This window comes from Betta splendens, chromosome 1 (genome assembly GCF_900634795.4).
Source record: "Betta splendens chromosome 1, fBetSpl5.4, whole genome shotgun sequence".
Classification (NCBI taxonomy): domain Eukaryota; kingdom Metazoa; phylum Chordata; class Actinopteri; order Anabantiformes; family Osphronemidae; genus Betta; species Betta splendens.
Genome location: NC_040881.3, coordinates 1,296,925 through 1,313,599, shown reverse-complemented (window position 1 = coordinate 1,313,599; position 16,675 = coordinate 1,296,925). Strand labels below are relative to the sequence as shown.

Below are 16,675 nucleotides of genomic sequence, written 5' to 3'. Positions count from 1 at the left end.
CAACGAAGGTAAATATGTTAACAAGCGTCTGATTGAGCGGCGAAAGCGTGTGAGTCGAGGACGGAGAACAGTCCCGCTGCTGCTTCTCTCGGACTCCATTTCTCTTGTGCTTAAACTACGACGAGCAGCTTGTTTTACTCACCATATATCGACAAACGTTTATGTGATGACGATTTTTACGGTAAACGGACGCGTTGAATGCCGATACGCCGTCACACTCGTGTCTGGGTTCAGTGAGTCGTCGCGTGGACGCGAGCTGCGTTGGCGCCATTAAACCGAGAACAATGTTTCCTCTGCGCCTCGATTCATGTTAAATATCAGGGTCTTTAAAGTTTAGCAGTTCCGCTTTACGGCTCTTTATGGAATGCGTGTGAATGTGTTAGCGAAATAATAAGACAATGAGTTGAACCGTGTATGTTTATACGCAATCATTTTTATATATATATAAGTATACACACGCACACAGACTGCGCGTGCGCGAGCGAGCGACGCCCAGTGACGTCCTCGTGTCTCCTCCAGGAACATCATGCCCAGCACACGCTCTCAGGGCCCGGCTCAGCCCACGCTGCAGTTCCCTCGGCGGAAGTCCTGCAGAGCTTCGTCCCGTTCCAAGACCCAGCTCCATGAGTTGCAGGTCTCCTCCCCAACGAAGCCCGATGCCCAGAACCTCAGCGCACCCCTGACCCGGATCGGACCCCTCTCCCCCCGACGCCCCGCGGAGCAGAACCTCGCGCTGTCGCCCCTCTCCCGCCGGCGTCCGGCGCCGCCTCCGCCCCCCGCTCTTCAAGCCCGGCTTCCACTCAGTCCCCGGAAACGCACAGGTAAGAGAGCCCGGCGGCCCGGCCTCGAACCCGAACCCGAACCCGGGTCTGAGCGCTCACACACGCCCTCTCCTCAGGCGACGACAACAGCTGCAACGTGGGCGCCGCTCTGCTCGCGTCGCCGCCGAAACAGAGCAAAGCAGCCGCCGACTCCCCGCGGAGGCTCTGCTCTGACGAGAACTCGCCGCGGCGCCGCCTCATCCCGGCCTCGCCGCGCCCCCCCGGCGCCGGGTCGCCCCCGCGCCGCCAGGAGACGCCCCCTGGGAGTCCGGCCTCGAGGCCGGAGCGGAAGCCGCCGGTGGCACGGCTGTTTGCAGACAGTAAGAGCGACTGTGACTGTGACTGTGGGGCTGTTCGCTGTCCGGACTCGCGCTCGTTTGACGCCACGCGTCTGTTCTCAGAGTCGAGGTTTCACGGCGTGAAGCAGGCGCTCCACACCTCCGCCCCCGAGCGCCTCCTGTCCAGAGCCGCCGAGCGCGCCTCCATCCGGGCCTTCCTGCGGCAGACGCTGCTGCAGGCGCTGCCCGGCAGCCTCTACGTGTCCGGGGCCCCGGGCACCGGCAAGACGGCCTGCCTCAACTGCGTCCTGCAGGAGATGAAGGTAGGCGGCGTTGGACGCCTGATGCACGCGGCCGCTCCAACGCGCTCCCGCTTCAGCAGCCTCTCACTGACTGTTTCAGGCCGAGCTGTCGTCCGTCCAGACGGTGGTGGTGAACTGCATGAGCCTGCGCAGCGCTCACGCCATCTTCCCTCTGCTGGCGGAGAAGCTGAGGGCCGCCGGCGGGCTGCACGGCGGGCTGCAGAGGGCCCTGACGGCCCCGGGGCCCCCAGTGTGAGTTGGACCTCCAGACTGGGCCCGGTGCTGGTTTGCTGTTGGTGCTGACCTGTCCTGTTGTTCCTCAGGCTTCTGGTCCTGGATGAGATGGATCAGCTGGACAGTAAAGCCCAGGACGTCCTCTACACCATCTTTGAGTGGCCGTACCTGCCCAGGTCTCGACTGTCCCTCATCGGTAAGATCGCGCTGCTCCTCTGGGCAGATGAGACGGGCCGCGTCCGCGAGCGTCCTCACCAGCTGTGTCATCTGTGCAGGAATCGCCAACGCTCTGGATCTGACCGACCGCATCCTGCCCAGACTCCAGGCTCGTCCTCAGTGTCGCCCCCTGCTGCTCAACTTCCCTCCCTACAGCCGAGAGGAGCTGGCGGCCATCGTCCAGGACAGACTCGCGCAGGTGAGCGCTGTTTCAGTGTTTCTACGATGGTGGCAATCATGTATAACGATGCGTATATGTGTGTTCAGACCTTATAATGTATAGTGTACCCAATATAATGGGAGGGGAAACGCTGCTTTGGAATTGACCTGAGTTCAACCAGATTTTCTTCCTTCAGGCTTCGGCCGAAGGGATCGTCGACGCCTCAGCCGTTCAGTTCTGTGCCAGAAAAGTGTCGGCCGTGTCGGGAGACGCCAGGAAAGCGCTGGACATCTGCAGGTAAAGTTTGACTTTACAGATTCAAAATCATTTCCAGAGAGAACTGGGAATCAGTTAAAATATTAATCATGCGAGAGGATCTAGTAACAAATGAACAAATCACAAGGTATCAAGTTTCTTATTTAGTAGCTATAATAGAGCTGAAAAAATGAAAAATGATGAGCATTAATTCTATTTATGGAAAGTTTTAAATCTCTCAAACATGGCGACAGCTTTCATGATCAGAATTCAGATTTCTCTCTATTTTGTAGAAGAGCTGTGGAGATGGTGGAGTCGGACGCGAGGAGGAAAGCGGCCGATTCCAACGCTGACGCCAAAGGTGAGTGGAGTCGTCCCGACGCCTCGAGGCCTCGCTGCCGTCTGTCTAACGGTGCCGCTTCCTGTCCCCGGGCGCGTGCAGCGTCGCGGGTCGGCCTCCCGCAGGTGGCGCAGGTGCTGGCGGACGTGTACGGCGACCGCATGGCGGCTCCGAGCGGCGGCTCCGAGGGCGAGAGCTTCCCTCTGCAGCAGAAGCTGCTCGTCTGCTGCCTCCTGCTGCTGAGCAGGAACGGGACGAGCAGAGAGGTCGGACTGGGGAAGGTGAGGCGCGTGTGTGTGTGTGTGTGTGTGTGTGGGGGGGGGGTCGCGGCTGCGCGCGCGCGGGTCGCGGCTGCGCGCGGGTCGCGGCTGCGCGCGCGCGCGTGTGGGTCGCGGCTGCGCGCGCGCGCGTGTGGGTCGCGGCTGCGCGCGCGCGCGTGTGGGTCGCGGCTGCGCGTGACTAACGTGCGCTCTCGCCTCCAGCTCCACGACGCCTACCGCCGCCTGTGCGTCCAGCGGCAGGTGAGCGCCGTCGCTCAGAGCGAGTGCCTGTCGCTCTGCAGCCTGTTGGAGAGTCGAGGGATCGTCGCTCTGAAGAAGGCGAAGGAGGCTCGACTCACCAAGGTGACGGCACCGTCTGTTTCCACATCGTGGAACATGAAGGTTCCCTGGTTTTAATGCGTGCGCGTCTGTGCTGCAGGTTTTCCTGAAGATCGAGGAGAAAGACGTGGAGAACGCGCTGAAGGACCGGACGCTGCTGGGCAGCATCCTGGCAGCAGGACTTCCTCCTCCATGATTCACGTAGTGGCTTCAATTCAACACATTATTTTTATTCTCGTTTTTGCTGAGAATCTGGTTTTTAATGTTTTTTCTTTTTTATACTAGATGTTAAACATCAGTTTTTGTGAAACTTTTTTGCTGCACACGTCCAGATGTTTTACCTGTAGTTACAAACAACCAGCATCAATTAAACCGCCTGGTGCAGCTGCAGTGTTTGATTTTTGAGAGAAGGTTCTATGGGTTCAGTTGAACCTGTGGTGTTTGATGTTCTAATTGGATTAAAGGTGAACGTCCTCGCGGCAGCTGATCCGATCTGCAGGAGCTTTATGGCGCACGCACGCACGCACAGCGTTTAGCCCAGCGTTTAGTGGACGCGTACGACTTCTGTAAAGAACTATAGACGAAACGGAAAAGAGTCGATCTGGTTTGAAGTTGAATTAAAGCGGTACCAAACAGGTCTGTGACAGTTCAACACATTCAAATACTCATTTTTATTTCAAACAGATTAATTTCACAGCAGTGGATGAACATCATTCTGTACAGTCATAAAATGAATAAATACTCCAATAAACCACAACAACTCCAAGCTTAAGTTTCACAGCAAACGAACATCATTCGTTGTTTCAGCTTCAGTGGTTTTCAGTGATTGTCGCCAACGTTTGGTGTAAACAGATGTGAATGTTCTGATGCTGTGACTGGACACTAAATGTACCAGCAGTAAAGGAATGGATCTGTACATTCAGCCGGCGTGAAATCCATAAACATTCAGTGAATTCATGCGTTCAGGTTCAAAGGAAAGATAGAAAATGTAGTAAATGAAGTTTAGCCCTCGGTTCATCAGCGCACGCATTGAACGTCAGTCTTTAGTTACATCAACAGGCGCTCGACTGAACTCCACAACATTCACAAGATTCTATTTTAATAATTCATTCATTCTTTTCTGTGAAGACCTGGTTCAGTAACAGTGACACATTTAAACTACAATATTTAACACTTCAACTGAAAACAAAATAAAAACTGATCCACTGCAGAGTATAAATAAACATCACTTCAATTTCAATATTTGTCTGTTCCTGTGCTGAGCTTTTATGTAAATATTCATTATTTATTTCAACTTTTTCTCAGACAAATATTTCCATTTTTTGAAACATCCAAACATTATGAAAAATATGAATCCGTAAGTAAACGAAGGAACGAGTCCTAGTGGTTTTTAATGATACAAGCTGAGGCGTGAACAATTATCAGTCGTTCATCTGTGAAAACACTTTAACACTGGTGTAAACGTTTACTTAACTTTATTCTCAAATCCTCTTTAATCTGGGTTGTTTCATTGTTTGACTGGAGAGAATACGGTCAATAAATATAGTCGTCAGTGTGTAAATAGCCTGTTTCTTGATTTCTTAGATTCAAAGTGGTATAAAAGGTTGTTCCGGTTTGGTCCGTTCTGCCTCTGAGGTAAAAACAGCTGCCACGTGAGGAAGAATGAACATGAAGCACGTGTTGGGAGACTTTCATGCTCAGATACATTCATATGATGCAGATGTTTGTTTTCTGGTCCGTCTCCAAACAGGAGCCGATTCAGCTGCTGATTTCAAATTTGTCTTGGTGAAGTTTACGAGCAGGAAGCCAGAACCAGAACCAGAACCAGCTTCATCCCCACAGACTGTGATCGGAGGCTCGTCCTCAGACTGGCCTTTGTCTCGAATCAGGACAGAGGTTGAACCACTGGTCTATGAAACGAGACGGGACACGTTAGAACCTGCTTTAGTCACTAATCGGATCAGCAGCACCCTGTTTAACTTCATTCATGGTTCTGCTGAGTGGAGCCTCGGATCACGTTCTGTCGCCGTGCTGATCGGTGGAGTCGCAGGTTGGAAACTTGTGTTTGCATAGACGTCATTCTCGTCCTGGAACCTCCAGCTTCCTGTGATCCTGGACGAGGCTGAAGCTCAGCCTTGGGTCTGGATCAGCACCGCTGCCTGACTGTCTGGACGGAAGCAACAAGGTGAGCTGGTTCTGACCCGCTGCGTCTCTACCTCAGCCGGGCGGAGAAGCAGCGCATGTACTCCGTCGTCCAGCGCTCGTCCGCCACCGTCAGCTGCGAGCGCCTCAGCTTGTCCGGGTCGGCCGAGCGGGCCCGGCGCCGCTCCGGGTTGGAGCTGCGCTTGGCGGACTGGCGCCGGGTCTGGACGCAGGCGTCAGACGTGTGACTCTGAGAGGAGAAACGCACACCAGCGTCCATTATTGATGTGTGTGAGTGTTTGGTGACAGCTTCTCCGGTGTCCGGCCCGTTACAGGACACTGGACCTGCACCCGGTCCCTGCCTCCAGGACCAGGCTGCTCTCAGTAGACTGAGGAGCACAGTCAGGGTATTCGCCTCTAACGGACTTTTGATTCTATCGGTTTCTACTGGAGATCAGAAACTAAAACCTAATGATTAATGAACAGCTGCGTTTCCTAAAACAGACGGCGCTGTAATATTTAAATGTCAATAAAAAGAAGCGGAACCGGATGAAGCACAGCTTTTATTCTCCATCCGTCAGTACCGGGTCAGTGAGGCCGACGAGCGGCCGCTGCATCGTCTGCTAGCATCCGGGTCAGTGGACGGAACCTGACCGGAGCACTTTCGGTACCACCGTAGGCAGCTCCCACTTAACGTGTCTGAATGCGCCACATGTTACTGACGTGCGTGACTCACGTTGGCATTGGGCGCCCGCCGGGCCTCCGGCTGCCTCTCGGTCCAGTCCAGTCGGCTGGACGGCCTCCGGTTCTCCTTCTCCCGGGTGCTGATGGCTGGTTGGCTCTTGGCCCTCGGCGGCTTGTCGTCACCGGACCTGTCCTTAAGGCCCGTCTCAGAGCGGGGGCTTCGGCGCCGGTGGTGTCGTTTCTGCACTGGTTTGGCCGGTTCCCCGTCAGAAGACGCCGAGTCGGCCGGGCCGGCGTCCGTGGCCCGGTCGTCTGAAGGTCCGCTGCTGTTTGGAGCCGAACCTCCGCTGGCTTCAGCCTCAGCGTCTTCTACAAGTTGAAACAGATGCACAACAAGGTTCTACTGGATACGGGTCGTGGAGAACGGGAGAAATGTGCAGCATCCACTGATTGTTTACACAGAGCATTGATCTGGGACCGGCACAGAGAGGATCAGGACTAGGACCGACCAGAACCCACCTGCAGCTGGTGCAGCGCCTCCGTCCTCAGAGCCTTTGGGTCCGGGCCCGGCCTCCAGCTCCTCCAACGTCTGCTTGACCTCCATGGAGGTGTGCAGAGGGAGGGACAGAGGAGCCACTCTGTTCCTCGCCAGCCTCGGGGTGGACCAGCCGCTGGACTCGGAGCCGCTGTCCCAGCCCTCCCAGAACCAGGGCTTGTGGGAGTGCTCCATGACCCGCCGGGTCAGGCGGTACTTCAGAGAGTCCTCGTAGCATTTGGAAAACGTCTCCCATTTGGGATCCTTGAACCTCTTCATGTACTCGGTCCGAGCTTTCTTGGTCACCATGGTTCTGTTTATTGGCTCACGTACTTCGAATTACTGCGGAAAATCAAACGTGCAGTGAAGGAGTGTCAAGCTTTTTGAACTAGAGTATAATAAATAATAAACTGCAGCCATTACTTACAGAACATCAGCTCATGGACGTTTAATCTGCAGCTCAGTCTTACTATGAACAAGTACTACACTTAATACTTCTAGTACACGACCTGTAGTACACGAGATGCTGCTCCCGCCTACATAATGAAAACCTGATTCTGTGAGAATAAGGCATTAAATATTGATACACGAGGACCTACATCGAGTGCGTGGATTGAACCGTAGCAGCAGCATAAACACTGTCAACGTCTCATTCACTGTCGGTGGAATCATTACGTATTTATACATGTTTTCTAACAGTGGATTCGCTTCAGCCCTCGGGTTTTTCGGATTTTGTCCGGTGAACACAACACGTGAAACGCGTCGTGTGTGATGCGTTGAGTTCAGATCAAATCAAACGTGTTTTACTCAAATGAAAGGTGATTCGTTTGATGCTGAGGCGTGAATCGGCTGCAGCCATGTTCCAGCCGTTAATCCCGTTTACACGCTCCGGTTTAACGTCGACGCTCCCGGTTCCGGGACGTTCGGGTGAAATACGGATCCACTCACCCAGACCGCATTCCGTGGTGGTTCGGTCTAATGTGAAGCCCGGTTCTGCTCTCGTAGAACCGCAGTCAGACGCCTGGCATCGCTCCGCTTCTCTGGTTCACGGCTATAGAAAGCTAGCTTAAATACAACCTCACTGCTTCCGGTGTCTCCTTCAAAATAACGCAACTTCCGCTGAGTTCACGTATCCAATGAAGGTAAGAATTACTTTGTAGCCATTTATGTGTTATTAAATGTGGAATAAATGTAATCAGACACTAAGTCTAGAAGTGCACCCTGCTTTATCCATTATAGTTTTATTATAGGATCCAGTCCTAATGAGAAAAAACTACTACTGTACTACACTTTAACTCTTAATAACTTCTGAAATATTTCACCTCAGGTTTGGCTTATTTAAGACATATTGTGTAGCCTTTTGTGCACATGGGGGTTTCATGTAACTACTCAAGTAGGTGAAGTCAAGTCAGGGAGCTGGTGTCTGACGTCACACACACGTCATCGGTCAACGTGCTGCTGACCAGCCTCATCCAGGGGAACCTGCCTCCCTCGGTTCTGGAGCACATGTTGACTACAGAGCAGAGAGGAGCGCTGCCCACGACCCTGACGGACCTGTACTCACACTTCCTGCTGGTCCTGACCCAGAGGAAGAGGAACAAGTACCGTGAGGGACATGAGACCAGTCCACAGGAGCTGACGGAGGCTGACAGGGAAGTTCTCCTTTTGTTGGGAATTTTTAAAATTCTCCATCAAACCCGTGACACTGAAGTCCTTATATGAATATATGAATGACTTATCTGAAAACAGATTCAATTCAGATATGAAACCAGTGCAAATTTAAAAACAAAATGTTCAAAAAAATCTAAATAATGAAAAAAAAAAAACATTTATTTAGAAAAGTCATTACTACACAACAATAATGTGAAAGAAGCAGAGCAGAGACTTCACATCTGGACCTGGAGGTAATGTTCGTAATTGGCTCGAAGCACAAATTCAAAGTAAGGTTTTGATTTCAAACTGCTGAGATCGTCTGAGTCCAGCAGTTCCCTGACGTCAGGCAGGTACGTCTGCAGGGAAACGCCTGGAGAAAAAAAAAGGTCCGATTAGAGAAAATGCCAAACAAACTAACAGTTTAGAAAATAATGTCATCTTATGATTATCAATGGATTCCGCAGCATGTACGAAATGAAAAGCGGCGCAACCGCAACAACTTCATTTTCATGGATCATTGTTTTCTCCTTCATGTTAAACGTTTCGCTGTACTTCGGTTCACGCCTCCAGCGTTTCTCACCTTCCTGGATGAGTTTGAGGAGGATCTTAACAAAGATGCTGTCTTTGGCAGCTTCCAGCGGATCATCATTCCCGTCGGCAACAGACCAGCTGAGAGGCAGCGTCAGAGTCAGGCGACAACACTTTACATTTAAACACAACGTTCCTCCTGAAGCAGCATCAGGTAAATAAAATAAAATAATGAGCGCTCTTACTCGTCTCTCCGCAGTGCTTTGGCCAAAACCTCACATTTCAGCGAGTCGATGTCCACGCCGTCCTCCTGCAGCGGACACACACACACACACACACACACACACACACACACACACACACACACACACACACACACACAGACTTTAACCTCCGCTCGTCTCCACCAGCTCAATCTGTCAGACTGCGTTACCTCGTCGATGTACTCCAGCAGATCCAGAGCCTTTTTGAAGTCGTACTCGTTGGCGCCTCTGTTATCGTCACAGATGTACAACTGCGGAGAAAAGCAGGATGACGTCTCTTCATAATACGGATCAGCAGGTTCAGGTGTGTGCGCGCACCTGTATGAGGTTGTGAGTGCTGAGCAGCGGCATGGTGTCGGGGTTCTGCTGTTTGTCCTCCAGCAGCTGTCGAGGCAGAGTCTCCTGATGCAGCAGGAAACGTTCCTGCTCCACGATGTCTTAGGACAGAGACGTTTAGGAGACAAAATGGGATTTACAAACAAGGGCTTCATGCAAACAGAATGGACCTCTGGCAAAAGGTCCAAGGATTTCCTGCTGTCACAACATGTTTGAAACCACACCTGCTGCAGCAAAGCCAGGAGCTAAACACACTCAACCCTCTACGTTTTAATAATCAGGTCTGTCATAAGAAGTTTCTGAATCATCATGTGCAGTTTGTGGTTTTACCTTCGACTTGTTTGTTGACTTGGTCCTCTGGCAGGTCGGACGCCAGCGCCGTCAGTTTGCTGAGCGCCAGCAGCGTCTTCTTCTTAACGAAGTAGCATGTCTCCATGTGGGCCTGGCTGTAGAGCGTCCTGTGGGCCTGCACGCACACATGCACACACACACAATAAAAGAGGTGTTCCTCACTGCGTGTGTGTGTGTGTGTGTGTGTACGCCTGCGTCTCGTACGCTTCGGTAGTCGTGCACGTTGATGTGGTGCAGCCAGCTCAGGTGCTGGTGAGCCTGCAGGAAGCTGGACAGCTGCTGGTGCTGCGCGGCCGGCTGGGACAGCAGCTTCCCTCTCTTCCCCTTCTCCATGTACCAGCGAAACAGGAAGTCGGCAAAGTTCTGCAGAGCGAGGAAGCCAGAGAGTCAGAGAGCTGAGACCCAAACATCAGGTACGTAACGTGCTTCCTTCCCAGGGTGTTTGGGGAGAGCAGACACAACCAAAGACAAAGGGAGTGTATGATCGGGTTGTGGAGCTACATGAACGTTACGCACAGGACGCTTTAACGAGCAGAGACCTGAAGTGAACCTGTATCTGGTACCTGGTCAGCGAACTTGGCCATGTAGTGCTGCAGGCGGCTCTGGTTGTCAGTCTTCTCACACATCTGCACCAGGATGTCGAAGTCACAGTACTTCTCTGCCAGAGCGGCCACCCACTGGTACTGACCCAGCTCCACTGCAGCACATGCAACGACACACAGCTACATTCAGCTCTACCTGTGGAGATCCCAGCGTCCCAGAGGAAACCTTTGCGTGTGCAGTAGCTGAGCACGTGACCCACTTACGGAGCGGCGCCAGCAGCTCGGACCGCCGCTGGCCGTACTCCATCTCCAGGCTGTTGTAGCGCTCCTGTTGGGCCCCCGGGGGCCTCTGCTGCTGCAGGGAGCTCAGCTGGGCAACGTAGCCGCCCAGGTAGATGTCCAGCAGCGTCACCAGCTGCTCACACAGGGCGCCGCGCAGCTCCGAGTCAGCGTGAGGGTAAACCCAGCGCAGGATGAGCTCGTGTTGGCGAGAGAGGACGCTGCGAACGCCACCGACACCTCCTGACGCTGGAGGAGGGGAAGCAGACCACACTCAGCCTCCTTTCAGGAGCTGCAGGTTGCTCCATGGTGAGTGCGTGTTACCTGTCCATGGGATGTACTCGGGCTCTGCAGGAGCATTTTCAGAAGCTCTGTACATAGAGGCTTTGGTCTCTCTGTACTGACCCGCAGCCTGAAGCATGTCCTGCACACAGTGATCCACGATGATTCACCTAATAAAAGCTTCAGGCATCACTCAGAGTCCTTCATGAAATGATCCGCTGGCTTTTACCTTGATGATGTTGTTGACGGTGAGAACCACCTGGGCCCACTGCACCGACTCCATGGGGTTCTCCTTCAGGCTCCGCTCCTCCTCCTCCAGCAGACAATCGAACACTGAGGAGATCTGAGACACCTGCGAAGGCACAAGCAGTCACCCACTGTCCTCTCCGAACCCACAGACCCGACGGCATCCAGAACACAAACCTCTCTGAAGAAGACGTCGGCGGCGGTGAGGCTGGGCGGCACGGCGGCGCCGTTCCTCTGCAGCGCCGAGCTGATGACCCGGTTGACGAGCTCAGACTGCTTGGCGTGGTGGTTCTTCAGCACCATGGCTGCCTGCAGCTTCTCAGCGTGCTCACAGAGCAGCAGGCGCGTTGCCATGGGAGACGAGCGCACCGTCACACAGCTGAGCCGGTCCAGGAGACCCACCTAATGAAGCAACGCATCAGTCTGGTTTCCTTCTGTCCGAGGAGAACGGACCGCACATTTCAGCAATGAGTCTGGTCATTCATGACACTTCACGCTTCGTTGCTGTTTAAACACAAGCTGTGCTTTCAAGGCAGCAAGTACTTCAGGAATATGCAGAAATAGACTTTTCATACATGCTACTGTTACAAAACCTAAACCAGGCTCTACCTCATATGACCTGAAACCTATCGGAGACAAACTCAACCAGACTCATTGTAATTCTGGTACGTTTCACCTGAGATGATCAGCTTAGTGACTTTACCTGTAGCAGGAAGTCCATGAAGCAGCTGTGGGCCTTCATCTTGTCCTCCAGCTGGTGCAGGATGATGAGGGAGGTGAGAGGAAAGCCTGCGCCCTCTGCATCACCAGTGGAAGATTACCAATGAATGAATTTGAGCTTTTTTTCCCCTGAAAGTCATGCTTAATATTTTAGACAACAAGATCATTTATACTTCTAATGTATTCATATATATTTCATTTTTCTCTGTGTACTACCGCTTCCTGTCTGGTTACATCGCACTTTCCTGTTGTTTTCTACATTTGTACAGGTTTCAGGCTTTGTTAAACTACACCCCTCTCTCCCTCCTCACCATCGGGGACAGACTCAGCCCAGCGGGGGTCCGAGGCCGGGTAATCGTCCACCAGGTCCAGGTTGATCTGAGTCACCACAGTGTCCAGCTCGGGTTCCTGGTCTCCATCACCGTCGGTGGGGAAGAGCTCATCTGTGACAGTCTGTGCTCCCACCAGGTCATTACTAACGAGACAGAGAGGTTCATTATAATAAAGTCAATACCAAATCAGGGTCGGTGAACCAATATTTGAGTTTGACTAAAAAAAAAAAAAAGCTGATTTAGTAACAAATTCATCCTTTTTGTAATAAAAAGTCAATTTTCTCTGTAGACAAATATTCCGACAAACAACTCTTTTACCGACAGAACTGCAGGAAGGCGGCCTTCAGGAGTTTGGTTTTGTCCTCCTGAGCTACAGGCTCTGCTCTGGACGGAGTCTCCATGGCTGAAACCTAAAACACAGAATATGTGACCTTCACTCACATCCATCATTCCATCTAGGTGTAGTTTAGTGTTTTTATTGGGGTGGGCAGATGGATCCTAAGATCGATAATATCGATACCAACGCTAGTATTGATATTGATCAGTACCCTGGCAAAAATACAGATACTTTGGTTGAATTCTTACTCCTTCGCACTGCTGCGGTTTATCAAAGAGGCGACCTCACCATGTTGTCTGTCTGTCTCTAAGTGCCTGTGAGTAAGCGGCACCCCCCCCCCCCCCCCCCACTCCTGCTTCGAGATCTCACGTGACTCAGCGACTCTGGCCAGTAAACAAACAAGTATCAGGAGGACAGAGACGAAGAAGAATGGAAGCGTGTGGTTATATTTTCAAGCTGAAAATTAAACAACGGCAACCTGTACAATTTGCAAAAAATACAAGTTAAATATAGTGGCAACACCACCAATTTATATTCTATACTTGCTGTTGAACTATGTCTGGGTTTTATTAAATTAATAATACAATGTAAAAAAAAAAAACACTTGAAAGTCATGAAAATGTATTTATATTAGATAATGCATTAATTGTCAAAATGTATTGGTATCGATATTGCAAACTGGTCCAGTATTTACTTGGTACCGGATCGACACCGAAGCGTGCAGTGTCGCCCACCACTAGTTTTTATAGTTTCGTCTTTTCACATGCAGCCCATCTAAAGTCATGCTACACGTTACCTCCGGCGCTGCAGCCAGGGACGAGCACAGAGAGTCCTCCATGGTCTCTGGAAGGATGGAGGCGCTCTCTCTTGGCACCACCGCCACCAGGCCGCTGTTCTGGGAGAAAAACACCGGCAGGTTGGAGCAGCAGCCTCCTCCACGAATGCCGTCGCCTGCACGAGACACTCGTCAGCACAAGGTCGAGTGACTTTACATGATGAATGATGAACCCCACAGCCACCAGTTCTCACCGGGTGAGTTAAAGCTGAGTTTCTCATCAGGCAGCGCGGCCCTGCTGGCTCCTGTTGAGCAGGCGAACACCAGCTCTTCGTTGTAGAGGAAGGCGGTGGAGCCGGGAGCAGGAGGCAGCACCAACCGTGTGGCCTGCAGGGCGTCCTCACTCTGAGAAGACATGCTAAGTTAGTCTGACAGCGCCACAAACGTTTGACATGGCTGAATTAGGGACCTTCCTTGAAGGTAGAACATAACAAATAAGTTAGTGATCTGGTCCCTTAGTTATTATAATAATTATTATATATAAAGATGCACTAAACAGAAGACAAGAGTCAGGCTTGACCTGGAAAGGAGGGTTGTACTTTGTGACCTCCACGGTGAACTGCTCTGAGACGGTGGCGCCGTGGTCCTGCAGGGTGACCAGGCAGAAGTAAGCCAGGCAGGGAGTGTCCGCCGGGTGCCAGGCTGCAGCCAAAACCACCAGACCGGCTCTGAAATGCAGCATCGATCAGCTCTGTGCTCCAGACAGTTCCTTCATGGCTGGAGGTCTTTAAATACACTCACTGGCTGAGCTTCACGTCCAGATACGCCACATTGACTCCCTCCTTCATCTCATTATAGTTGCTCTCTGATCCCTGGTAGAAGACAAATGTTTATGAGGACGTTTGGTTTAAACCACAACTGATGATGCGGTTCAGTGAGTTTCTCTATCAGCTCATTCATTGCTGTGTGTGTTTGTGTACTGACCCAGATGGAGTCAGCGATGCTCTCAGTCAGAGCTCTGCGGGCGTCCCAGCTGAGGACCTGGTTCTCCCATCTGTCGTTCACATCCCATTTGTTCAGACTGGAGCTGGTCAGCGTGTAGAGGCAGCTGGCTGCACCCGCCCACAGCACAGACTGGAGCTGCAGGGAAGAGAGACAGGAGAGAGACGTTCACCCACTGAAGAAAACCTGCAAGTTCCTGTCCTCCGTCTCACACAGAGCACAGACACCTGTGACTGGAACATAGGCACTTCAGCCACATCAGAACTAAATAAGGTCCAAACATGCTTTTGGAACATCCTGACGCCAACAACTAAGGTGCCTTAAAACTATTATTGTCATGATTTTGTGCATCAGCGTTTGATCATCTGAAAAGTTCTAAAATGTTCCACCTGTGGAGATTTCTTGAAAATACTAAATAGTCGCAAAGGTCTGAGAAAGTATTTTTATACTTCCAGTGAACAAATCAAACCATCAGTGGCTCAGCTGATAACAAATTACAGACTCTCTTTTTGTTTTAAATTCCAGTTGGAGATTAAAGTCAAGCCTGACCTTGACTTTAATGATGACCTTTTTTCATTTTAATAAATCATGGAGGAAAAGATTTACTCTGATTTCCGCTGCTGCTCCACTCTGAGCTTTAAACGCCAGCGTGGAACCACTCACTGTGTCACTGGCCGACGGGGAGCGGATGCCAAACAGGCTGGAGACACGGCGTCCGATGCCCGACAACATGCCTTGACCCTGCTGCAGAGCTCGAACCTGCAGCTTTCCTGAACAATCTGCACTCGCCCTCAGCAGCTGACTCTTGGCTGAGGACACCACAAAGCTCTCACCCTGAGCAGAGAAAGAAGTCTGATTGAAGCTTAAAGGTGCAAACAAGACACAAAAAGCTTATTTTAATAGAGAAGCTGCTACTCTGCAACTTTGATGTGATTTAAGAACAGTGTACTTACTCTGACAGCAACAACAAAGTTGCAGAGATGTCCCAGGTCCAGATCTGTGTCTGTGTAGTTTCCCTCCTGTGCGAGGCTGAGCCAGAACCGGGCTGTGCCCTCTGCTGCCACTGCCAGGACAGAGATGGACTGAAGAGGGGCCGTGTCCAGAGGTGCAGCCGACGCCACGGCCACGAGGTCGGCCGTGTAGTTGTACTCGCTGCTGGGGAGCTGCAGCTCTTTACACACCGACAGCTGCAGGAAACACGACGAGGTGGAGAAATTAAAGGGTGAAAGCACAAACTGTTCTTGTCACAGAAGCATTTTCAAATGGTAAAATTATTTCGGCTTGAAAATAATCTCTATCTCCGGATGAACTGACTTTTACCTTGGCCACAGCGGTTTGGCCGATTTTCCAGATAATGAGTCTCTCTCCACAAACCATCCAGGCCCAGCCGCTCTCATCCACCTTCACCGAGGTCTGATCATCAGCTGCAGACACAGAAAGCTTCAGCAGAAACACTGAACACGTGCAGTACTTTAAACCCTGGCCTTCTGTCTAAACCTAAATCACACCAGAGGGAAGCCTAGTGTACAACAATGACAGGGCCTCCGTTACCATCTGCCATCGTCAGAGCCTCCATCACTTTAACGGGGAGCGAGGAGCCGAAGGTCTGCACATCGTAGCTGACGGAGTCCGCGGTGCCGTGGCTCTGGACTCGCGTGGGTGTTGACCTGGTGAAAGTCGGGTCGGGTGGACAAATAATGGTCATCTTTCACTTAGATTCATATATTCATTCATAAACGCCTGCCTCCGAAACCGAGCAGCGTCGTCGTCTAAACCTCCGGTAGAGCGCTCCCCACCTCGCCGACAGAGGCGTCCTGCGCGGGGAGAACAGCAGGCTGCTGGCCGCTCCGGAGACGCTCTTCCTCCCGCCGGGCCTGCCCTGCTGCCGGCGGCCGGAGCCCGGGGCGCTGCGGGGACTAAACATGCCTGGCTCAACAGTCGAGTCGGTATTTAACAGTTACCAGCTACGAGAAACAACCGCCACATTTAGGTTCGCGCGGTCAAGTCGCCTTAATAGGACGTCATCGCCCAAAAGCCCCGCCCACTCAAAACAACTTTATTAACAAGACGTTAATAAAGTTAATAAAGATATATAATATAATAAAGATAATAATGATGAAGATAAAGTTTATCACGTTATCTAAACTTAAACAATAATAAGAATAAACAAATAATAAACAGAAATGAGAGGAAATACAATTACAAATGCAGATGATTTGGGAGTACAACAGACTACTTGAGTAATTTCAAAGACAAAAATCAAATTATTTTTGTTTAATATCAATTGATGTCATCGTAGATGATCTATTCTGTGTACTTTACTGTAGTAAATCAATGTGGTTGAACAGTATAAATAATGTTTTGCTTTTCTTGATGCTTCTCCCTATTTTCTATTTTATTGAAGAATTTAAATTTAAAGGTCAAATTGTGATTGTTGGACTTGGTAATATGTAAAACAGCCTG

At 51.2% G+C, this 16,675-nt stretch overlaps 3 protein-coding genes and 1 long non-coding RNA gene across 6 annotated transcripts; 2 read left to right on the top strand and 2 right to left on the bottom strand.

Annotated features, from left to right (window-relative positions):
* Positions 1–71: 71 nt before the first annotated feature.
* Positions 72–3,589, top strand: cdc6 (cell division cycle 6 homolog (S. cerevisiae)). 2 transcript variants are annotated; one of them, XM_029154128.3, is made up of 11 exons: positions 72–181; positions 520–821; positions 899–1,141; positions 1,223–1,422; positions 1,502–1,653; positions 1,725–1,831; positions 1,911–2,050; positions 2,208–2,308; positions 2,560–2,887; positions 3,089–3,229; positions 3,306–3,589. In XM_029154128.3, the coding sequence occupies exons 2-11, from the start codon at positions 527–529 to the stop codon at positions 3,399–3,401; spliced, it is 1,803 nt and encodes a 600-aa protein (XP_029009961.1). In that variant the 5' UTR covers positions 72–181; positions 520–526; the 3' UTR covers positions 3,402–3,589. The 2 variants fall into 2 exon arrangements, with proteins under 2 accessions (XP_029009961.1, XP_055366917.1); XM_055510942.1 differs by lacking the exon at positions 72–181 and having other exon boundaries at positions 527–821; positions 2,560–2,627; positions 2,709–2,887.
* A 257-nt stretch (positions 3,590–3,846) lies between these two features.
* ccsapa (centriole, cilia and spindle-associated protein a) lies at positions 3,847–8,232 on the bottom strand. The gene is made up of 4 exons (XM_029154683.3): positions 7,515–8,232; positions 6,551–6,908; positions 6,084–6,400; positions 3,847–5,597 (listed from the first exon to the last, which is right to left on the bottom strand). The coding sequence occupies exons 2-4, from the start codon at positions 6,873–6,875 to the stop codon at positions 5,418–5,420; spliced, it is 822 nt and encodes a 273-aa protein (XP_029010516.1). The 5' UTR covers positions 6,876–6,908; positions 7,515–8,232; the 3' UTR covers positions 3,847–5,417.
* A 143-nt stretch (positions 8,233–8,375) lies between these two features.
* nup133 (nucleoporin 133) lies at positions 8,376–16,252 on the bottom strand. Of its 2 annotated transcripts, XM_029153594.3 has the most exons (25): positions 16,009–16,249; positions 15,764–15,879; positions 15,533–15,636; positions 15,166–15,399; positions 14,876–15,046; positions 14,195–14,350; positions 14,012–14,082; positions 13,791–13,938; positions 13,465–13,615; positions 13,232–13,386; positions 12,417–12,508; positions 12,078–12,241; positions 11,750–11,844; positions 11,224–11,448; positions 11,030–11,152; positions 10,843–10,942; positions 10,504–10,767; positions 10,261–10,394; positions 9,902–10,060; positions 9,677–9,812; positions 9,329–9,447; positions 9,181–9,261; positions 8,993–9,057; positions 8,800–8,888; positions 8,376–8,589 (listed from the first exon to the last, which is right to left on the bottom strand). In XM_029153594.3, the coding sequence occupies exons 1-25, from the start codon at positions 16,134–16,136 to the stop codon at positions 8,453–8,455; spliced, it is 3,417 nt and encodes a 1,138-aa protein (XP_029009427.1). In that variant the 5' UTR covers positions 16,137–16,249; the 3' UTR covers positions 8,376–8,452. The 2 variants fall into 2 exon arrangements, with proteins under 2 accessions (XP_029009427.1, XP_040926973.1); XM_041071039.2 differs by lacking the exon at positions 8,376–8,589 and having other exon boundaries at positions 8,832–8,888; positions 8,993–9,079; positions 9,130–9,261; positions 16,009–16,252.
* LOC129604488 (uncharacterized) lies at positions 9,971–12,288 on the top strand. The gene is made up of 2 exons (XR_008695406.1): positions 9,971–10,110; positions 12,036–12,288. It is a non-coding gene; the product is annotated as an uncharacterized LOC129604488 (long non-coding RNA).
* Positions 16,253–16,675: the final 423 nt, after the last annotated feature.